This window comes from Vipera berus, assembly GCF_964194415.1.
Source record: "Vipera berus genome assembly, chromosome: 12".
In the NCBI taxonomy this organism is placed as follows: Eukaryota; Metazoa; Chordata; class Lepidosauria; order Squamata; family Viperidae; genus Vipera; species Vipera berus.
Window position 1 is genome coordinate 12,702,423 of NC_138215.1, and position 21,975 is coordinate 12,724,397.

A 21,975-nucleotide genomic window follows, 5' to 3' on the forward strand; every position below is an offset into this window, starting at 1 on the left:
AGAATAGGTAATCCATACACATTACGTGCATGATGTCAAGTTCAAAGCATGTTTTTTTGTTGGTGTGACAATTATTGCTTCTCAGCTTGCCAACAAACTCAGGGTGAGGGAAAGGGATTGGAATGCAGACTTCAAAGATCAAGAAAGCAGACCGTGAGAACCAAGGACAGCTCACCAGATATCTAACCAGACTCAGAGGCACCTTCTCATAATATTTTTGCACCTAATTGGGCAACGTGACCTAATCAAAAAAGGAGGAGGGGGAATTCTGTCCTTTTACTATATGGGCTAGGGTGGGGTTTTGCCAGAGTTGGTTTTGCTTGCATACATGCCAAAATGATGTACTCAACAAAGAGATCGAAATGCCTTGAAGGTGTTTACTTGGTTGGGTTTGTCAATCGGAACCTTGACACATAAGCTAGACACATGAAGAAATTGGTGGTAGTACCATCCTCAACACAGCTACAGAGTTGAGATAACAAAGATATTGGCAGCGGTTTATCACAGTACCTCCCCATCAAGAATAGGTGTGAATGAAGGGGTCCATAGATTCCATGAAAAGCAACGGCCAGTCACTCATCAGAGTTCTTGCTTGGAGTCTTCAAAGAGGATTTCATCCACTTTCATATCAGTTTCAGACACAGGGACCATACCGCATACCTGTTCTTGGAAAGCTAAGGCAATTGTGTATGGTTTTCCTTTAGGATGCTCCTGGCATCGTTGGAGGAAGGTATCATAATATCCTTTTCCTCTTCCCAGCCTGTTCCCCGTTTTATCAAAACCAAGTCCCGGCATCAGGATGAGATCCAGACCATCTGTGGACGAGAGGAAATATCTGGGGTGAAATGACATCAAACTAACTTTTCATTTTTCAATTTTGTTTTCTTCCTGATTTGTCCAAAAAGGGAGGTGTGTGTGTGTGTGTGTGTGTGTGTGTGTGTGTGTGTTCCCCACCTCCACCCCCCAGTTTTGACTTTTAAAAGCTGGTTAAGTTGGATTTCCAGGTCACAGCAATGCAACCTGTCAGAGACAGGGGGCTGTGCTTGATAATGTGGGGAAAAGCAAAAGTTGAAGCGGTGAGGTGGAAGATAATGTAAAATAAGTGAGGTTGCATCACTCGTGGAAGTTAAGATTGGGATTGGAGGGTTTCTTTTGGTCTGGAAGGAGACAGAGAGAGAGAGAAAGAGAGTGTTGAAGGAGGCAGAGAGAGAGAGAGAGAGACAGAGTTGGAGGAGAGAGAGAAAGGGAGAGAGGGAAAGGGAGGGAGGGAGAGAGAGAGAGAGAAAGAGAGAGGGAGGATGTTTTGTTTCAGGATGTCTATGCAGTTGTTAGTCTCACTTTGCTGACCTTTAAGTAAAGGTAAAGGTTCCCCCACACATGCGTGCTAGTCGTTTCCGACTCTAGGGGCCGGTGCTCATCTTCATTTCAAAGCCGAAGAGCCAGCGCTTGCCCGAGGACGTCTCCGTGGTCATGTGGCCGGCATGACTAGACGCCAAAGGCGCACAGAACGCTGTTACCTTCCCACTGTAGTGGTCCCTATTTTTCTACTTGCATTTTTACGTGCTTTCAAACTGCTAGGTTGGCAGAAGCTGGGACGAGTAACAGGCGCTCACTCTGACCTTTACCTTAGCCTAAATCATCAGGGGTCTTCAAACTTGGCCCTTTTATGACTTGTGGACTTCAACTCCCAGAACTCCTCAGCTAGGCATGCTGTTGAAGTCCACAAGTCATAAAAGGGCCAAGTTTGAAGACCCCTGGCCTAAATCATCCAGGTATCTTCTTGATGAGGAAAAGACAAATAAATTAAGCACATCATCGTTCTAGCTATAAAAGTATTTTAGAATGCTGTATGTCACAATTTGGGCCAGTCACTCTTTCTCACACACATATAGGGGTACGATGGAAATTTGTGCATATGGATCTCTGTGTTTGTGCCTTTGGGTCAGTGTGGACCCCACGCAACGATCTACACAAGTCCCTGCATTTTTTTTTGGTTAAGATTTCGGAAGTGGTATGCCATTGCCTCCTCCCTAGGACTGAGAAAAAGTGACTGGCCCAAGGACACCCAGGTGACTAGAACTTAGAGTCACCCTTAACCACTACACCAAAATGGGATCTCAACTGTGTAATAACCATTTCTCTATCCTTATTATTTAAAAGATAATAATAATAATAATAATAATAATAATAATAATAATAATAATAATAATAATAATAATAAGAAGAAGAAGAAGAAGAAGAAGAAGAAGAAGAAGAAGAAGAAGAAGAAGAAGAAGAAGAAGAAGAAGAAGAAGAAGAAGAAGAAGAAGAAGAAGAAGAAGAAGAAGAAGAAGAAGAAGTTGGAAGGGACCTTGCAGGTCATCTAGTCCAACCCCCTGCTCAGGCACGAAACCCTATACAATTCAGGGAAATGGCTGTCCAGTCTCTTCTTAAAAACTTCCAGTGTTGGAGCATTCACCACTTCTGGAGGCAGGTTGTTCCACTGGTTAATTGTTCTAACTGTCAGGAAGTTTCTCCTTAGTTCTAAGTTGCTTCTCTCCTTGACTAGTTTCCATCCGTTGCTTCTTGTCCTGCCCTCAGGTGCCCTGGAGAACAGCTTGACTCCCTCTTCTTTGTGGCAGCCCCTGAGATCCTGGAACACTGCTATCATGTCACCCCTCACCCTTCTCTTCGTTACTACACATACCCAATTCCAGCAACCGTTCCCTATATGTTTTAGCCTCCAGTCCCCCAATCACCTTTGTAGCTCTTCTCTGCACTCTTTCTCTTCTCTTTCTCTTTTTAATGCATTTCTTATCACCCTACTCACTCCAATTTCCTGGGGCAGCATACACCTATGCATTAAACAGCCCCCTCGAGAATAGAAAGCAAAATTAACATGAGGCCATATGAAAAGCAGAAAGCATAGTAAGACTGGGGAAAAAATATGCAGTATATTGAGAATGCTTTGCTAAAACTCCTCTGTGCATAGACTGAGCAGCACTAGAAGGACTCCTAAGCAATTTTCTCTGGGAAGGCATTCTACAAAAGCAACAAGAGAAGCTGTGAAAAGCTCCTTTTCTTTCAGACTTTTATTGTATTAAAACTCACATACCAAAGATTATTAAGGCAAGTGGCTAAATATATGCAGACGTATTTGTATAGATTACTTTTTTTAAAAAAAAGGCACATAAACAACGAAGAGCCCCTTGCATATAGTAACAGTTAACTATCATTATAAAACTATTTTTTTTTCACATTTTGCTATCATTTCTTTTTTTTCTTTTTGCACTCCACTGCACAAAGAAGATGTCCCTCTTGTTTGCACTTTTTCGGGTTTTAATTCGCCTAAATAAATTTCTCATCTCTAATGCTGAGGGGTTGTGTTTTTTTGAAAAGGAGGGGTCGGCGAAGTGGGATAGCTGCAACAGCGAGCAATTTATCTCCTCCCCCAAGTTTTTTCATGGTAATAATTCCGCAATTGATCTATTGCATGTTCCATAAGATAAAATCTCAGCGTGTGCACTTTATATCTGCTTTTTTCCCCCGGGGGAAATGGGGTTGGCAAAGGGAAAACGGAATAAAGATTTAATTGCAGATCAGACCCCTGGTTGAGAAACATCAAGCTCTCAGCATGGACCTGTCAGTATTATCAAGGGCCTTCTGGATGGAACCCTGAAATTGCAATTTAAACTGGTGGGGTGTTTTTTCCCCAGCCCATAGGACTGGTTTCTTTCCCCCCCCACCCCACGCACACAACTTGAAAGTAGATAGCTTGTTAAAAGACTGTTCTTGTATGCAGTTTGTTATGAGGAGGCCAGAGAATGTGTATAAAAATGTCTCTCCAATAATCTGCAGACTCCTGGTTCCTACAGTACTTCCTTTCATTTAATACTAATGGGGGGGAAAAATTAAAGGGGGTGCGTTCAATGGAAGAGGAATTTTAGGCAGCCAAGGAAAGCTTACAGTGTTGGAAAGATACTGTAGGACAGGGGTGTCAAACTCAATTTCATTGAGGGCCGCATCAGCATTGCGGTTGCCCTCAGGGGGCCGGGTGGGTATGGCCTGGGTGGGCGTGGCCTACTGGGTGGGCGTGGCCAGCTCTACATCGTTCGCATCAAGGGTGCCTATGGGGGCCTGGGCAGGAGTGGGACAGATCTGAGGGTCTCTGGCAGAAGGAGGGTCTCTGGGCCAGGGCCAAGGCAGTGGGGGCCGTTCCCTCACTGTTTCCAGGATGGCTTCGCGGGCCACATGAAACCACTTCGCGGGCCGGATCTGGCCCCTGGACCTTGTGTTTGACATGTCTGCTGTAGGAGATGACCAGGCTGAGCTAGAGGGAGGGGTCAAACACATCATAAGTCTCGAGTCCAGTGGTGGGATTCAAATACCTGAACAACCGGTTCTCTTATTGGATGCAGGCCTGGGCCTCTGAGGCCTAGAACAGACTTCCGGAAGTGGCACCCACGCACTTCTGGTGGGCTGTTCTAGGCCTGGAAGGCCTCTTCCAGACCTCCAAGGCCTAGACTGGACTTCCAGAAGAAGTATGCATTAAGTCGGTTCTCTGAACTCAACAAAATTTAGCTACCAGTTCTACCGAACCGGTGTGAACCAACTGAATTCCACCACTGCTCGAGTCTCTTTTGCACCCACAAGAGGTCTAAGCCCAGCCCACTTTGAATCCCATTGACTCTTATCTACCACCAATTTTCTTTGAACATTAGTCTTTCAGATTCTTGTAGACTGCTTTATCATACAATAAACCTATAGTCACTGGGGACGCAGTGGTTAGAATGCAGTATTGCAGGCAAACTCTGCCCACAGCCAAGAGTTTGATCCTGACAGGGCTCAAGGTTGATTCAGCCTTCCATCCTTCCATGGTCAGTAAAATGAGGACTTAAGATTGCTGGGGGCAAAATGCTGAAACTCTAAACCGCACAGAGAGTGCTGGAAAGCACCGTGGAGCAGTATATAATTCTAACTGCAATTGCTACTGCTCTTTATTTGAACTACCTGGGCTCCTGATTTCCCGGACATACTGTAAGTTATAGCAAACACTGCCACCAGATCAGGCCCCCTCCAGCACTTCCAATAAGAAAAGTCAACTAGCCCATCCAAGGGAAATTTCAAAGAAATTCTCTGGTTCCCTGAGAGTAAAGTAGGAAAGCGGGCGCTTCTTTGCATGGGAAGAGAAATTTGGAAAAAAATCCAACCCAGTGGTGATGTTTCTGCCATCCTGCCCTCAAACCCACACAAGGGACCGGCTTTTTCTGCCGTACCATCTGCTTTCAGAATTGATGCAGCTGTCTTTGCCAGGAACTGCGAAGGAACCAGGCAGGCGTTCTTGAAGCCTTTGCTGCATTGAAAGGCAACTCTACGTGGAACTGTTTTTCCTCAGTATGGAGAAGGATTTGCCAAGGGGACATTTGAAACAAATGAGGCAGCACAAGTTAAGAGTTGGGACAAACCTATCATCTTGCTGGGGGTTTTTTTGTGGGTTTTTTTTTAACTTTTGCAGCAGAGAAAAACTTTTGGAGCGAGAACAACAGAAAACGTCCAAGCAAAATGGCCGTCAGGGATGTAGAAATGCAAGCTGAATGTATCGAAAATAACGTGGAGTGTGGGAAAAGATCTGGGTATTTGGTCTAAAGAGCTTATTTTTGGGGGAGGGAGGAAATGGACTCAAAGGGGAAAGGCTATTTTTCTTTCTTTACTGGGAGAATTTGCTATTTTCTTGTGTTTTAAACCTGGATTAAAGCTACTTTAGAACTTCCTCTGAAAGAATTTGTTTTGCTTTTTCTACCTCAATTCTGTTTATTTGTTTATTTACATGCCAATGTTGCAATTTGGTTTGGAAGTTTCAAATAAAATAAAATGTGAATTGAAAATAACTATGGAGTCTATCTATAAGTACAGGAAAGCTGAAATATAAATGAAGTAATGGTCCTGGCAGTAGCATCCCTTAAAGTTTAGTACAATCCAGATTCCTGTGGGCTTCAGTCATTTCCCTCCATGTATCTTTTTGTTCGTTTGTTTCATTTCAAGACAAGAATATATATCTTCTCCCATAACATTTTCAGTATTAACAACTCTTTCAAAATCGCACTTTAAAATGAAAGACAAGTTTCTTGCTCCTTGCAATCGCAACCCAGAAGGAAAAGTGTGGTTAACGCATGCCCAAGACGGCAAAAACTAGAGGAACTCTTTCAATACTGGAATACCAATGTATTTATTTAATACAACCAGGCCCATGGTGGCACAGTGGTTAGAATGCAGTATTTGCAGGCAAACTCTACCCACAAGTTCGATTCTGGTGGGGCTCAAGGTTGACTCAGCCTTCCAGCCTTCCGAGGTTGGTAAAATGAGGACCCAGATTGTTGATGGAAATATGCTGACTCTTGTAAACCACCTAGACAGGCTGTAAAAGACTAGGAAGTGGTATATAAGTGCTAAGTCTATCTCAGGCTAACTCTGTCCACTGACAGGAGTTCGATCCTGACCAGCTCGAGGTTGACTCAGCCTTTCATCCTTCCGAGGTGGGTAAAATGAGGACACAGATTGTTGGGGGGGGGGCAAGATGCTGACTCTGTAAACCGCTTAGAGAGGGCTGTAAAGGACTGTGAAGCAGCATATAAGTCTAAGTGCTATTGCTATTGAACGCAGATGCAAGGATGGAACTGATGGCAAACGTCTACTGCGTGCCCAACCAGGGTAAGCAATTCATACAACAGCTTCTGTGCAAGTGATTAAAACTCTGAAAAATTACGTTTGTACCTGAATGGCTTCTTTTAATGCTCGCATTGATGAGAAGTGGTCCCCGGATGTGCTCTCCATCAACTCAGCACATGATTTGACACCATCATAAAGAGGAGTCAGCAGGTGGCATACTTTTTTTTCTACCCACAGCTCTTTTCTTATTACGCAACCTTTTTCGCTTAACATCTCCAGCCTGGAACTAAATTGCTTCCTCTCGTTTAATTATTTCTGTTTCTGGCTGGGAGCTGCAATTTATTTGTATATTGGTATCAATGCACTTGGATGGGTACTCTGTATGTAATTACTGTCAGGGCATTTTCACGGCTTCTGTCAGGGCTCTTCTGCTGAATTGATTAGAAAGGAAGAAAAACTGAAATGAATTATTGGTGAGAAAAAGGAGAACAGCCAATCTACTCTTCCTTTGACTAACAGGGACTAAACACACCCAAGTGTTGGGTGCTGGTCTTTTATGCAATAGAGGCGACTGGGCCTCTATTCAGTTCACAGACTTGACTTGAAAGCAATTTGACTGAATCCTCAAATTATGTTCAGATTTCCAAATCAAGGCAGCAAATTATTGGAACTATCGAATCAAACTGGGAAGAACCTTTCCAATAATTATAGTTTTCCCCCCCCCCCACCCACCACCACCACTTTTGAGGCCAAAGCACAGCTATTAGTTCAGAAAACTGCAGGTTATCCTCAGACAGCAAAATGTTGTGTTGAGTTGTGGCCTGGCTTTGCAAAGGAACACTCCCGTTAGCCTGCAAATAACTCGACACAATGCAGTTACTATTAAGGAAAACTCCGCTGGGGTTCAGTGGAGCTTATTCCCAGGTAATTATGTGTGGCGTCGCATTCTGATTAAACTGCATTTTGCACAGAAGCTCCTCCACTGAGGCCCCAGCCTAGTTCCAGCTACTAGGAGTATAAATAGATAATAACTGATCAAGGGGATAGCCTTATTTGACGAGTTTCTGTAATGAGGGCTGAGAAACGCTCCTGCGTTGCTGTTTCCCCCCCCCCCCACAACCGATTCTCCCTCAGTTTGGTGAAGTCACTCATTTTCAAAATGTCTTTTATTCTGTCTTTCATTTTCAAAATGTCTTTTATTCTGTCTTTCATTTTCAAAATGTCTTTTATTCTGTCTTTCATTTCCAAAATGTCTTTTGTCATGTCGTTTATTTTCAAAATGTCTTTTACCCAGTGCTTTTTTTGTAAAAGAAAAAGGTGCCAGAACTCACACATTCATACAACCCGCCTTGTCTACTCTACAAGGTTCCATCCAAAAAAGGTGCCGGAACTCCGTTCTGAGCGTTCTATGACAAAAAGCCCCGCTTTTATCCCTTAGGAGGTTGTTGGGAGCAGGGTAGCTCATGTGATTAAGGTGCTGGGATGAAGATTACCCAGACCATGTTTGAGACCCAAGTCCAGCTTTGGGGGGAGATTGAGCTCCCATCATTTGCTCCAGCTGGTGCTGAAGACATAAAGGAGCCCCAACTGGGCATACCCCAGGCAATGGTGACGTCGCCTGCTAATTCTTTCAACCCGGAAGCGCCTCGGTGCTTCTGACATGAGTGCAAATGCAAGTGGGGGTGTGTGTCTTCTTGAAGTTTTCCTCCGAATGTCTCTGAGCATCCCCTCTTTTACTGCACGAACACCTCCCTGTTGATCTGCCCCCTTCTTGACTTCTCCTGCTCCCATAAGGCCCCAGAGGAAGATGTCACAAAAGAACACAGGGCTGGAGAAACTACTGAGTGTCCTCAACTCACAACAGTTCGCTTCGTGACCTTGTGAAGTTACAATGGCACTGAAAGAGGTGACTTACGACCGCTTTTCACACTTACGACCGTTGTAGCGTCCCCACGGTCACGTGATCAAAATCTGGACACTTGGCAACTAGTGTGTATTGATGACGGTGGCAGCGTCCCAGGGGGTGTCACGTGATCCCTTTTTGCAACCTTCCGACGAGCAAAGTTAATGGGGAAGCCAGTGTCACTTAACAACTGTGTTACTAACTGAGCAACCGCAGTGATTCACTTAACAACGGTGGCAAGAAAGGTCGTGGGGGGGGGAAATACACTGAGCCACTCTCTGGCTTAGCAGCAGAAATGTTGGGGTCAGCTGTGGTTGTTAGTTAAGGACTATGGTATTGGCGACTTTCCCCCCTCTCTAGAGAAATTTAAAGGAATTCTGCAGTCATTGTGGTGGCGATGTTCAAAAAGAGCATTTGTACCCAGCTCTGGTTCGGGCTTTTTTTAATTCGGTAAAAGCAAAATTTTGTGCCCGTCCCTTCAAGGAATAACACCAGTTTTGTGACATGGTAGGTATGGAGCAGCTGTCAAAAGCAAAAATATAATTACCAAGACAAACTAGATTTAAACAGAGTCCTCAGTTTAATAAAACATGGGAACATAGCCTTAAGTAAACACCTCTCTGAATATTTTTTGGGAAAAGGAAGTTGGAGCTAACAAAACAAAACAAAACACACAATCCCACTCTCAACTCTTCCTGGTTTGCAAATCATAAAGCACGGCTTTCGCTCGAATTTGCCTCAGTCATACTGTATCCCAAACCTCCAATTCAGACAGGTATTTAAGAGCCAGTCTGGTGTGAGAGTGAAGGGATCAGTCTAGAAACTGGGAGGCTGTGAGTTCTAGTTCTGCCTTAGGTACAAAGTCAGCTGGGTGATCTTGGGCCAGTCCCTTTCTCTCAGCCCTAGGAAGGAGGTAACGGCAAGCTGTTGAAAAACCCTGCCGAGAAAACTGCAGGGACTTGTCCAGGAAGGGTCCAAGAATGGGAGTGGACTGGACAGAAGAAAAAAGAAAGCCATAAGTCAAAAGGTTTCAATATAGAAATGTTCATTCCACAACATTAGGCAAGCTCACATCAGGGTAACTCATACAGGGTTAGCCTGTAGGAAGATGGGTGGCCAATAAATTTTACATATAAAAAAAAAATCAGTCTTATTGTATGCCCATCTTACTGGCATTTATTTGTAGTAGCTCCTGTCTTTGAGCTTTCAGCACTTGCCCAAAGACAGACCCAAGCTTCAATGGACATAAGCCTTTACTGACTGGCATGCACAAAGTTTTGTTTGGTTCAGAAAGCAGGATGAGATTAAAAATGAAGGGAAGGGAAGGGAAGGGAAGGGAAGGGAAGGGAAGGGAAGGGAAGGGAAGCGAAGGGAAGGGAAGGGGAAGGGAAGCGAAGCGAAGCGAAGGGAAGAGAAAGTAGGGTAGGGTAGAGTAGAATAGAGTGGGGTAGGGTAGAGCAGAGTAGAGTAGAGCAGAGTAGAGTACAGTAGAGTAGAATAGAATAGAATAGAATAGAATAGAATAGAGTAGAGTAGAGTAGAGTAGAGTAGAGTAGAGTAGAGTAGAGTAGAGTAGAATAGAATAGAATAGAATAGAATAGAATAGAATAGAATAGAATAGAATAGAATAGAATAGAATAGAATAGAATAGAATAGAATAGAATAGAATTAGAATAGAATTCTTTATTAGTCAAGTGTGATTGAACACACAAGGAATTTGTCTCCGGTGCAGAAGTTCTCAGTATACATACAAAGAACAAAGTAATATAATCATAAGATACCATTAGGAAAAAGTAATATTTTAAGGTAATATTTTAAGGGACACAGTGGCTCAGTGGGTTAGACGCTGAGCTTGTCAATCAGAAGGTCGGCAGTTTGGCGGGTCAAATCCCGAGTGCCGCGTAACAGAGTGAGCGCCTGTTACTCGTCCCAGCTTCTGCCAACCTAGCAGTTCGAAAGCACGTAAAAATGCAAGTAGAAAAATAGGGACCACTATGGTGGGAAGGTAACAGCATTCCATGCGCCTTTGGTGTCTAGTCATGCCGGCCACATGACCACAGAGACGTCCTTGGACAAGCGCTGGCTCTCCGGCTTTGAAACGGAGATGAGCACCGGCCCTTAGAGTCGGAAATGACTAGCACGCATGTGCGGGGGAACCGTTACCTTTACCTTAATATTTTAAGACATTTAGGGCATGGGAGGGGTTTTTTTCTTAAAATGTGAGGTGGCCCCGTCTCCAGATGGCTTTTCAGGGCCAGAAATAAATTCTTCTCTGGAGAGAAAGGTTGTAACTATATCATACCTAGAGAGGGATGGGGGGGGGGGAGAGAAAGTGTCATTCCGGCTCCTTCCTTAATGTATTCTACCCCGCCATCTGCTGGACGTATTTACTCAACTCTTTCTGTAAGGAGGGAGAACTGCAACTACCGCAGTTTTTGTAAAGCTCAGTTAAGTGGCCTGTGTGTCCCAGTAAGAACTGGCCAATTTTACCCTGCCATTTGTTCCATAATATTCCACCAACTTTGCAGATTTTAATCTCCCAAATCAGCATCTTCATGATATAACCACACACAATTCATTACTCACAAAGTAGCTTGTCACATTTTAGCCCAGGAAGAAGATAACGTAAGCAGGGCCATTGCTGGATCAGACCACTAGACCACTCTCTCCCATGCATTGACAGTTCAGTGTGTCAAATGAATCCAGAAACAAGGGTTAATTTAATAAACCATGTTTCAGTTTGAGTTAGGATGGTTACTCAACATGTGTTTATTGCAGAGGGACAAATTGGCTTCACTATGAATCACTGGGTTGATCTAGTGGAGTTATTTGAATCTGCAAAGTAACTACAAATCAGCATTGATCTAAATACTACTCATTCCATTTGATTTTTTTTTTAAAAGAGATTGTATAGTCCTTCACTTATGACCACAATTGATCCCCAAATTTCTGTTGCTAAGTGAGACATTTGTTAATTCCCTCCCCCCCATTTTACGACTTTTCTTGCCACATTTGCTAAGTGAATCCCTGCAGTTGTTAAGTTAGTAATGAAGTTATTAAGTGAATCTGGCTTCCCCATACACTTTTGTTTGTCAAAAGGTCGCAAAAGAGGATCAAATGATCCTAGGACACTGTCATAAATATGAGTCAGTTGACAAGAGACTTAATTTTTATCATGTGACCATGGGGGATGCTACAATTGTCGTAAGCATGAAAAAGTCACTTTTCCCAGTGCTGTTGTAAATGATCATTAAATGAACTGTTTTAAGCCGAGAACTACCTGTATTTATAAGAGGGTGTGTTAACGCTGTAAACGAATTTGGCTGAAGCCATTTCCACTTCATTTTCGGTTGCCAGAGAATTGGGAGGGGGGATGAGTATTTTTAAGTTTAGACAAAACAATAAATTGTCCTGTGGGAACCAAGGTCATTGCTGACTCTATTTTGGCGGGCTACAGTTTCTGTTTAGAAAGCCCACCAAAGTAGTTTATTGGGGAATGTGATTTATGACATATTACTGGGGTGGGAAATTCAACTTTGTAACATTGTAACCTTTGGGAGGGAACTTCAGTCTTGGTTTCACTTTTGATCGTGCCAATACTTTGTAGCCAATAAATATGTTCTTTAAGGAAACCTCTTGCCTTTGGAGTTCTGTTTTGGCTGGTCCCATCTATTGGAACCATGACAGGGCGAAGACCTAGTACGTACACATTGATGCCTGCTTTGGTCAGGCTATAAGCCACATCCTACCGGTATCGTAAATCCTGGTCGCAATTCCAGACTTACCTGCCGTGGCCAATGCATCTTCCCGCACGTCACCTTCAGCTGGTTGATGGATATTCCAGGATGTCAGAGGAAGCGAGGCAATTTCTTCATAGGAAGCTAGCTTGACCATGTCCATGTGGCTGCTTTGGGGCTTGTACCATGGAATGAAACATACTTTGCCTTTTTGAAAAATGTCTTTGATGATTTCATTGGTCTGGACCTCATCTGGCATGCTCAGGAAGACTGCAATGCGCTGGGAAGCAAGATAGCGAGGATGGGCCATCACCTGCTTTGAGAAAAGGAGAACCTGTGATCAGATTTATGAATGTCAAGTCAATGTTTATTACAGTCAAAGACCAGAACAAGTTTAAAACACTCAAGAAATAGAGGTAGTCTATTGATTACATGACTGGAGGCTAAAACATATAAAAACAGTTGCTGAATATGTCTAGCTTAATGAAAAGAAGGACTAGGAGGGGCATGATAGTGGTGTTCCAGTATTCCAGGAGTTGCCACAAAGAAGAGGGAGTCGAGCTATTCTGCAAAGCACCTAAGGCAGGACAAGAAACAACGGATGGAAACTGATCAGAGAGAAGCAACTTAGAATTAAGGAGGAATTTCCTGACAGTTAGAACAATTAATCAGTGGAACAGCTTGCTTTCAGAAGTTGTGGATGCTCCAACACTGCAAATTTTTAAGAAGAGACTGGACAGCCATTTGTCTGAAATGGTATAGGGTCTCCTGCCTGAGCAGCGGGTTAGACTAGATGACCTCCAAGGTCCCTTCCTATTCTATTCTATTCTATTCTATTCTATTCTATTCTATTCTATTCTATTCTATTCTATTCTATTCTATTCTATTCTATTCTATTCTATTCTATTCCATTCCATTCCATTCCATTCCATTCCATTCCATTCCATCCCATCCCTCTCCACTCCATTCTTATTCTTTTCCAGTTCTTATTCTATTCTATTCTATTCTATTCTATTCTATTCTATTCTATTCTATTCTATTCTATTCTATTCTATTCTATTCTATTCTATTCTATTCTATTCTATTCTATTCTATTCTATTCTTTCAAACAATAACAACCAATTACATAAGCAGTTTTGTCAGGGTATGGAATGCATTCCTTTTGGGTTTTCATCTAGCCCCCATTCTCCTAACATTCACGAAATTTCTAAATGTTTCTTAAATGAATTTTTAGCATTGATGTTGTTAGGTTTGGGTACGTTTTTTTAATTTTCTGAGCTACTTTGAAAGCTCATTTGAGCAGGACAGTGGGGAGTAAATCAAATAAATACCTCATTCTGAGTGAAGGCAAAGTTCATGAAATTTCTTATAATGCATAGTACTTCCAAGTGCACTGCAATATGCCGAAAAGGTGTTTTATACGTACTATAGAGCTATCAATCATCATGATAAAATAGATTAAAATATGCTGGAAAATTATCCGACCACTGAAATGGTAGGAAATTGAAAAGTTCAGGTAGAAGAGAGAGCATTTATTTTGCTGGTGTTTTCCTCCTTGAAATATTCATTTTCCAAATATCTTAAAAATTCAGGAGAATAATCACGCTGGATTGACTTTCCTGCTGCTGTTGAATTAATGATTGGCCACTTTTACCTGATGAATGTTTGTTTTGGTGACTCAAGTCCTACTGGCTTGCATGCTCTGATTCTTCATTAATTCTGCTGATCCAGAATAATGAGAGTTTTTCAGTTTTGACCATCTTAGTAGAGTTTCCAGTATGACTTTCAGGGCTTCAGTGGTATGGAAATGCCCATTTTAAAATAAGGCTTTATTTACTAAGGGCGATAATAGGGAATACAGAATATCCTGTATCTAAATAATACCGATTTAAACTGGAAATATATTAGAAAATATCCACAACTTCAATCAATCAATCAATCAGAATAGAGCCGGAAGGAACCTTGAAGGTCTTGTAGTTCAATCCCCTGCACAAACAGAAGACCCTATACCATTTCAGACAAGTGGCTATCCAGTCTCTTCTTAAAGACCTCCAGCCACAGCTTCTGGAGGCAGGCTGTTCCACTGGCTAATTGTCCTCACTGTCAGGAAGTTTCTCCTTAATTCCAAGTTGCTTCTCTCCTTGATTAGTTTCCATCTGTTGTTTCTTGTCTTGCCTTCTGGTGCTTTGGAACATAAGTTGACCTCCTCTTCCTTGGGGCAGCCCCTCAAACACTGGAATACTACTATCATGTCAGCCCTAGTGCTTCTTTTCTCTAGACTAAGGTAAAGGTAAAGGTTCCCCCACACATGCGTGCTAGTCGTTTCCGACTCTAGGGGCCGGTGCTCATCTCCGTTTCAAAGCCGAAGAGCCAGCGCTTGTCCGAGGACGTCTCCATGGTCATGTGGCCGGCATGACTAGACGCCAAAGGCGCACGGAACACTGTTACCTTCCCACCGTAGTGGTCCCTATTTTTCTACTTGCATTTTTTTTACGTGCTTTCGAACTGCTAGGTTGGCAGAAGCTGGGACGAGTAACAGGCGCTCACTCTGTTATGCGGCACTCGGGATTTGACCCGCCAAATTGCCGACCTTCCGATCGACAAGCTCAGCATCCTAACCCACTGAGCCACCGCATCCCTTTGAGCCACCGCGTCCCTTCTCTAGACTAGCCATGCCCAAATCCTACAGCCCTTCTTCATATGTTTTAGTCTCCAGCCCTTTAACCATCTTAGTTGTTCTTCTCTGGACTTATTTTTTTTTTAAAGTCTCCACATCTTTTTTTGTAATGTGGTGATCAAAACTGGATGCAGTATTCCAAATGTGGTCTTACTAAGGATTTACAAATCGGTACTAATACTTCCTGTGATTTTGATCTATGCCTCTGCTTATACAATCAGGGATCGTTCTTAGCTTGTTTGGCTGCTGCTGCAAACTGCTGGCTCGGATTTAATTGATCGTCCACTACTTGTACCTTTGTATGTATGTTCATATGGTCGTTGAGTGCAGTGGTGGGATTCAAATCTGTGAACAACCAGGTCTCTGTGTGGATGCCGCTTCTCCCGGAAGTCCATTCTGGGCCAGGGCAACCAAAAATTAGCTACTGGTTCTGCCAAACTGGTGCAAACTGGCTGAATCCCACCAATGACTATGTGCAATTCCATTTTATTAGCAGGTAGAGTAAGCCAGAAGTTCAAGGAACCAGAATTTAAAATTAGAAATTACCCAGTATAAAAATAACTTCTGCGGTTGGCATGCTACAGTTTGTAAGTGTAAGTAAGCCAGTTTCAGGAAATTCACTTTTGATTCTAATTTTTGTGGAGCTGCAGAATGCAATCGGTGACTGATTTGGGGGAAAATCTCATTTTCTATTTGCAAATTTATACCCTTCAGATTATTGTTCCTTTATTCCCACACATTATACAATTGCTGTTGCTGATTGAAGCAGAACAAACTTTTCTGACCTGTGATTCCTTGCCGGAAACATAGGTTGGATGAATTGGCTCTTCCTACTAGCATGATCTGCTTGGCACTTGCCTATTTTGGTCAATTTCACATCTACCCCTCGTCTTATAGGAAAGCTGAAGCTTCTCACTTTCATATCCCCTTAGTTAGTTTCTCAATGAAAACAAAACAAAACAAAAAAAATTCCCAGATTTTCATTTTCAGAATGAAGGATGAATTTTCCCTTAGCATCATTTCTCACATGAAACTAATTGCATGGCAAGTTTGAAAAAAACTGAATTCAGCCGACACACAGAATTTTAGAATCATATAGCGCTGGAAAGAAGCACGGAGTTCTTCTATCTAGTCCAACTCTAGTCTAGTCCAAGGCAGAAGACTTTGTACCATTCCAGTTAAATGTGGTCCAGTCTATTTTTGAAAACTTCCACTGATGGAGCATCCACGTCTCCAGGAGGCAAACTGTTCCACTGAATAATTGTTCTCGTTGTCAGGAAATTTCTCCTTAGTTCTAGGTTGCTTCTCTCTTTAATGATCCACCACCCCTTAGTATTTCTTGTCCTGCCCTCTGGTGCTTTGGAGCATGAATCAATCTCCTCTGTGACAGCCCTTCAAGCACTGGAAGACAGTTCTCATGTCCCCTCTTAACCCGTGTAGTCAATAGGCTAAATACACCTAGCTCCCTCAATCACTCATAGGCGAAACAAACCTTAACTTCCTCAATCACTCCTCATGCAATTTAGCCTATGGACCCTGTATCACCTTTGGTTTTCATCTGTTAGGGCCCCAAAGTCCCTTGAGTCACTCAGGGTTCTCTCTCTCTCTCTCTCTCTCTCTCTCTCTCTCTCTCTCTCTCTCTCTCTCTCTCTCTCTCTCTCTCTCACACACACACACACACACACACACACACACACACACACTCACACACACTCACACACACACACACCAAAATGCAGACACTGACAGCACAGGCTGGATTCCTCTCACAACTCAAAGCTAGAAATGTGGTTTGCTCAAGGTGGGCGTTGGGGACACCACCTCAGGCAGATTCTCATGACCCACTTCCAGTCCGCCGACTTCCCAAGCCAGTTTCAGCTTCTCTCTTTCCCTTCACCGGGAAGCACTTTGGCTCCAAGCCTACTCTTACTTCCAGAGGAGGAGCTGGCAATTCTGACACAGAGCCAGGTCTTCGCCCTGAATACTGTACATCCGCTCCGGGAGAGGAAGGCAGAAAGGCTTCAGTCCTTCCGCCCCAGACCCGCCAGAGCAGCGCTGGCTGTCTTCCACCGCTGCCAACAACTCCCCTCCGCGCCCACCCACTGCCCTTTTCCGAATTCCCCTCCCTCCCTTGGAAGGCCAGGCCCTAGCGACGTTATGGGGGCGCGGAGGGGGGGGAAGGGGGCGAGGATTCCCTGTCGGGAGGGGGGAAAATCCCCGGCTCTGCGAAAGCCAACACAGTGCTAGGCTGCATTAACAGAGGAATAGAATCAAAATCACGTGAAGTACTAATACCACTTTACAATGCCTTGGTAAGGCCACACCTGGAATACTGCATCCAGTTTTGGTCACCAAAATGTAAAAAAGATGTCGAGACTCTAGAAAGAGTACAGAGAAGAGCAACAAAGATGATTGGGGGACTGGAGGCTAAAACATATAGGGAACGGTTGCTGGAATTGGTTATGTGTAGTTTAACGAAGAGAAGGGTGAGGGGTGACATGATAGCAGTGTTCCAATATCTCAGGGGCTGCCACAAAGAAGAGGGAGTCAAGCTATTCTCCAAAGCACCTGAAAGCAGGACAAGAAGCAACGGATGAAAACTAGTCAAGGAGAGAAGCAACCTAGAACTAAGGAGAAACTTCCTGACAGTTAGAACAACTAACCAGTGGAACAACCTGCCTCCAGAAGCGGTGAATGCTCCAACACTGGAAGTTTTTAAGAAGACACTGGACAGCCATTTGTCTGAAATGGTATAGGGTTTCCTGCCTTAGCAGGGGGTTGGACTAGATGACCTCCAAGGTCCCTTCCAACTTATTATTATTGTTATTATTATTATTATTATTATTATTATTATTATTATTATTATTATTATTATTATTATTATTATTATTATTATTATTATTATTATTATTATTATTATTATTATTCGGGCACCGCGCGGGGGGCGCACGGCTTTTCCGAAAGGCGCGCTTGGAGAGGTCCGCGGGACAGCGCCGGGGACTTTTGTCGCGTTCTGCGGGCTCGGCTGCAAGGCCACGGGAAGCGGGAGGCTGCCTCCGTCCGGAGCAAGCCGGCATCCGCTCTCCCACCGGAGCCCCCGACCCAGCCACCCACCCAGCCACCCACCTTGCCGGCCAGCAGGCGCGACTGGCGCAGCTTCTCGCCTTGGCTCAGTTCTCTCAGGCGGCGCTTCAGCTCGGCGCGAAGAGCGCGCTTGGCTGCGTGTAGGGCAGCCATGTCGGCCGGGCTTGCAGCGACTCCTCCCTCCTCCGGGCTCTCCATGGCCGCCGCCGCTTCTGCCGACCTCGGGGAGGCGCCGCGGACCCGGAGGAACGACTGAGCGGAGCCTTGGGGGTGGGTTGTCTTTCCCGAGGTCCCTGAGCCCCCGGGAAGGCGGGCAGAGAAGCGGCCGCTGGCTCCCCTTGACTTGGAGAGGTGCCAATGCCAAGTGACGGCCCCCAAAGTCCAAAGATGAGCGATCGTTGATTTGTAACGTATGAGTGAGTTGCTTGGGTTGTTCTTTTTTTATATATATATAAAAAAAGGATTATTTATTAAGCCGACATGTATCGATTTCCACACACACACACCCGTGTTTTTTTTGTTTGTTTTAAGACAAACCTCTGGCCGATTTGTGCAGGGTGCAAGGGAGCACGCTTGCAGCTCTGAATGTGACTGATAAAGCGGAAAGGAATCAATGAGGTGGTTTCAAAGGTGATGCAGTTCCTGCGGCAAGTGTCGCGCCCCCGGTTAGGTTTGTGCATCCCTCTTCTGCAGCTTTTCATTACGGGTGGGTGGCGGGGGTGGGAGAGGGGCAGCTCGCTGCAAGTTCTTTGGGGAACCTGCCGAGAACCCGAACTCCCTTCCTAGCCGATGGTGGGTGATGATGGGTGATGCCACTTCATTTGTACCCGGGTGCTGCTTTTGGTAGATTGTTTTTAACTGATTTAGCTTAGTGTATTGTGTGGACCCATCCTTTGTAGGTTGTATAGTTTACGGTAGGGTGGCCCACCTTTTCTGAGCTGGAGGTCATATGTCAGATATATGTGTTGGGATGGTGGTAGATAAAATGATTATGAAAAAAAAAAGTTGGAGAAGGAGGTGCAAACTTTGTGGCATGGAACATACTATTTTCCCCAAAACATTCCGTTTTCCCTCTGAAACAGGGTGATCCAGTTGCTCACGGATCTGGCTGTTCATTCCCATCTGGAACATGGCAACCAATTTGCTATTCTGGGAGATTTACTTTACAGACTTTTCAGGAATGGCCAGATTCAGAGAAAAATACAGAATGTTCCATGCTTAGAATGAAGAGTTTTGCACGATATCCTGGAAGATGGTCAAAAGAGGCTCCTGGACTACACTCAAATCCTAACGTCTAGCTCTGTAAGGTCAGTACTGCTGTATTCTGCATTCCTGTTTCCTGAACAAAGTATCACCGTGCTATGATTTCATCTCATAATTCAAGATTATATATTCATAATTAAGCAAACCACAGCCAAGCATATGTGGACCCAAGCAATGTTTAGTGGTAAGGTTGGCTGCAATTAAGGAATATAATGCCTATTATAGTCCACACAGTGAAGATTGGAGGAACTGGGGTTGAATGCAGCTGGTCTAAGCAACACACTTAAGTTGTAATATTGGTTTGCTTGTACTTTGTCATGTCCTGTGAGTCAAGCCATTGTGCTTTATGACTTTGTGGTTTAAGAACTAAAGATTTACCACGTCAGGTGTAATGGTATGTGAGAAAGACCTTGAGAGCTAGGGTAAAGAAAGGCTTCCTAGGCCAGGGGTCCCCAGACCCCGGGCCATGGACCAGTACCGGGCCGCAGCATGCCAGCAACCGGTCCGCACAAACAAGCAAAGCTCCATCCGTGGGATGCAGGCAGCACACAAAACCACGCACTCTCCGGTCCCTGGTGCCCAAAAAGTTGGGGACCTCTGTGCTAGGGAATAATCAGAAAAGAAAGGGCTTTGCCCTCAGCTGCATAACGGGTAGAGAAAGAGACTCGAAAGGGCCCTTCTTAGCTTCTCAGGCTGTATAGGAAATGATGGGAGATTTGTACTTTCAGACTTGCAATATTGATGTCAGTCTTTCCAGGTAGACCAGACAGTAAACACAACCAGGTGAGCTAATTTGGCTTCGTTGTAAGGCTACATTAACAGAATCTTGCTGGTCTGAAAGTAAAAAAAAAACCTCCTCTTATCTGTCCGTTCCCTAAACAGCATTCCTTCGTTTGCCTCTCAAGGCCTTTCTCACATACCAGCACATTAGGCGGACTCAGAATACAGAATAAAAGAGTTGGAAGGGACCTTGGAGGTCTTCTGATCCAGACCCCGGCTCCAGCAGAAGTCACTATACCAGAAGTCACAGAGCCTTGGTGGAGCAAGTGGGCTAATGCCTCCTTAAGTAACACCAGCTGCCTGCAATTAGTGCAGGTTCGAGTCCCACCAGGCTCAAGGTTGACTCAGCCTTCCATCCTTCCGAGGTAGGTAAAATGAGGACCCAGATTGTTGGGGGCAATAAGCTGACTTTGTAATAATGCCGCTTGGGGAGGGGGGGCGAGAGCCCTAATAAGCAGGCATATACATAGAATGAAGGCTATTGCTAAGCACATTGATTTGTGCTTCTTAGATTGTAAGCCGCCCTGAGTCTTCGGAGAAGGGCGGGATATAAATGGGATTTTAAAAAAAAAATTCAGACAAGTGGCTGTCCAGTCTCTTCTTAAAAGCCTCCAGTGATGAAGCCACCACAACTTCTAAAAGCAAGCTGTTCCACTGGTTAGTTGTCCTCACTGTCAGGAAGTTTCTCCTTAATTCCAGGAGAAATTCCATTCTCTCCTTGATTAGTTTCCATCCATTGCTTCTTGTCTTGTCTTCAGGTGCTTTGGAGAATCGGCTGACCCCCCCTCAACCGATGGCAGCCCCTCAAATACTGGAATACTGGTATCATGTCACCCCCTAGTCCTTCTTTTACTCTAGACTAGTGATGGCGAACCTTCTAGAGACTGAGTGCCCAAACTGGAACCCATAACCCACGTATGTATTGTCGTGTGCCGTGTGGGCATGGCCCATTGGGTGGGTGTGGCCCATTTGGTGGACATGGCCCATTGGGCGGGCGTGGCTGCGGTGGTAACGGCAGACTGGGTGGGACTAAAAAGTTCAATCAATCAATTCCAACTTTGCGAGAAGTTGAAATTGATTGATTGATGGAAGCTTTTTTTTTGCACACAGCGGCAGAGGCCTAAAGCGAAAAGGTTTTATAAAACCCAGCTGAAGGCCTAGGACTGGGGCGACGGCATGCGTGCCCACAGAGAGGGCTCTGCGTGGCATCAGTGGCACGTGTGCCATAGGTTCGCCACCACAGCTCTAGACTAAAGGTAAAAAGGTAAAGGTTCCCCCGCACATGCGTGCTAGTCGTTTCCAACTCTAGGGGCCGGTGCTCATCTCCGTTTCAAAGCCGAAGAGCCAGCGCTTGTCCGAGTACGTCTCCGTGGTCATGTGGCCGGCATGACTAGACGCCAAAGGCGCACGGAACGCTGTTACCTTCCCACCGTAGTGGTCCCTATTTTTCTACTTGCATTTTTACGTGCTTTCGAACTGCTAGGTTGGCAGAAGCTGGGACAAGTAACAGGCGCTCACTATGTTATGCGGCACTCGGGATTCGACCCGCCAAACTGCCGACCATCTGGTGGACAAGCTCAGCGTCCTAACCCACTGAGCCACCGCGTCCCTTGTCTCTAGACTAAACATACCCCATTAATGCAACCATTCTTTGCATTTTTAGCCTCCAAGGCAGGCCCTTAATCTTTTTAGTTCTTCTTCTCTACACAAGCCACATATGATTATTTTCTTATCCAGACAACTTCTGGGACTGAGTTTGGCTTAGATTTCCTAACCAAAGGGTCTGTCAATGAAGCAGCTAGCCAGTTTGGAGGAAAGAAGGACCCCACTCTGGCCTCTTTTGTGTAACACACCAACATAACACAGCTCCGTGCTGCTTAGAGATG

The 21,975-nt window shown here is 44.5% G+C and overlaps 1 protein-coding gene across 2 annotated transcripts; it reads right to left on the bottom strand.

The window, feature by feature from the left end:
* Positions 1-370: 370 nt before the first annotated feature.
* LOC308673496 (5-formyltetrahydrofolate cyclo-ligase-like) lies at positions 371-18,308 on the bottom strand. 2 transcript variants are annotated; one of them, XM_081337218.1, is made up of 3 exons: positions 18,089-18,308; positions 12,334-12,598; positions 371-815 (listed from the first exon to the last, which is right to left on the bottom strand). In XM_081337218.1, exons 1-3 carry the CDS (start codon positions 18,242-18,244, stop codon positions 580-582), a joined length of 657 nt encoding a protein of 218 aa, XP_081193344.1. In that variant the 5' UTR covers positions 18,245-18,308; the 3' UTR covers positions 371-579. The 2 variants fall into 2 exon arrangements, with proteins under 2 accessions (XP_081193344.1, XP_081193345.1); XM_081337219.1 differs by lacking the exon at positions 18,089-18,308 and adding an exon at positions 15,748-16,126 and having other exon boundaries at positions 12,334-12,601.
* Between the last annotated feature and the right edge of the window lie 3,667 nt (positions 18,309-21,975).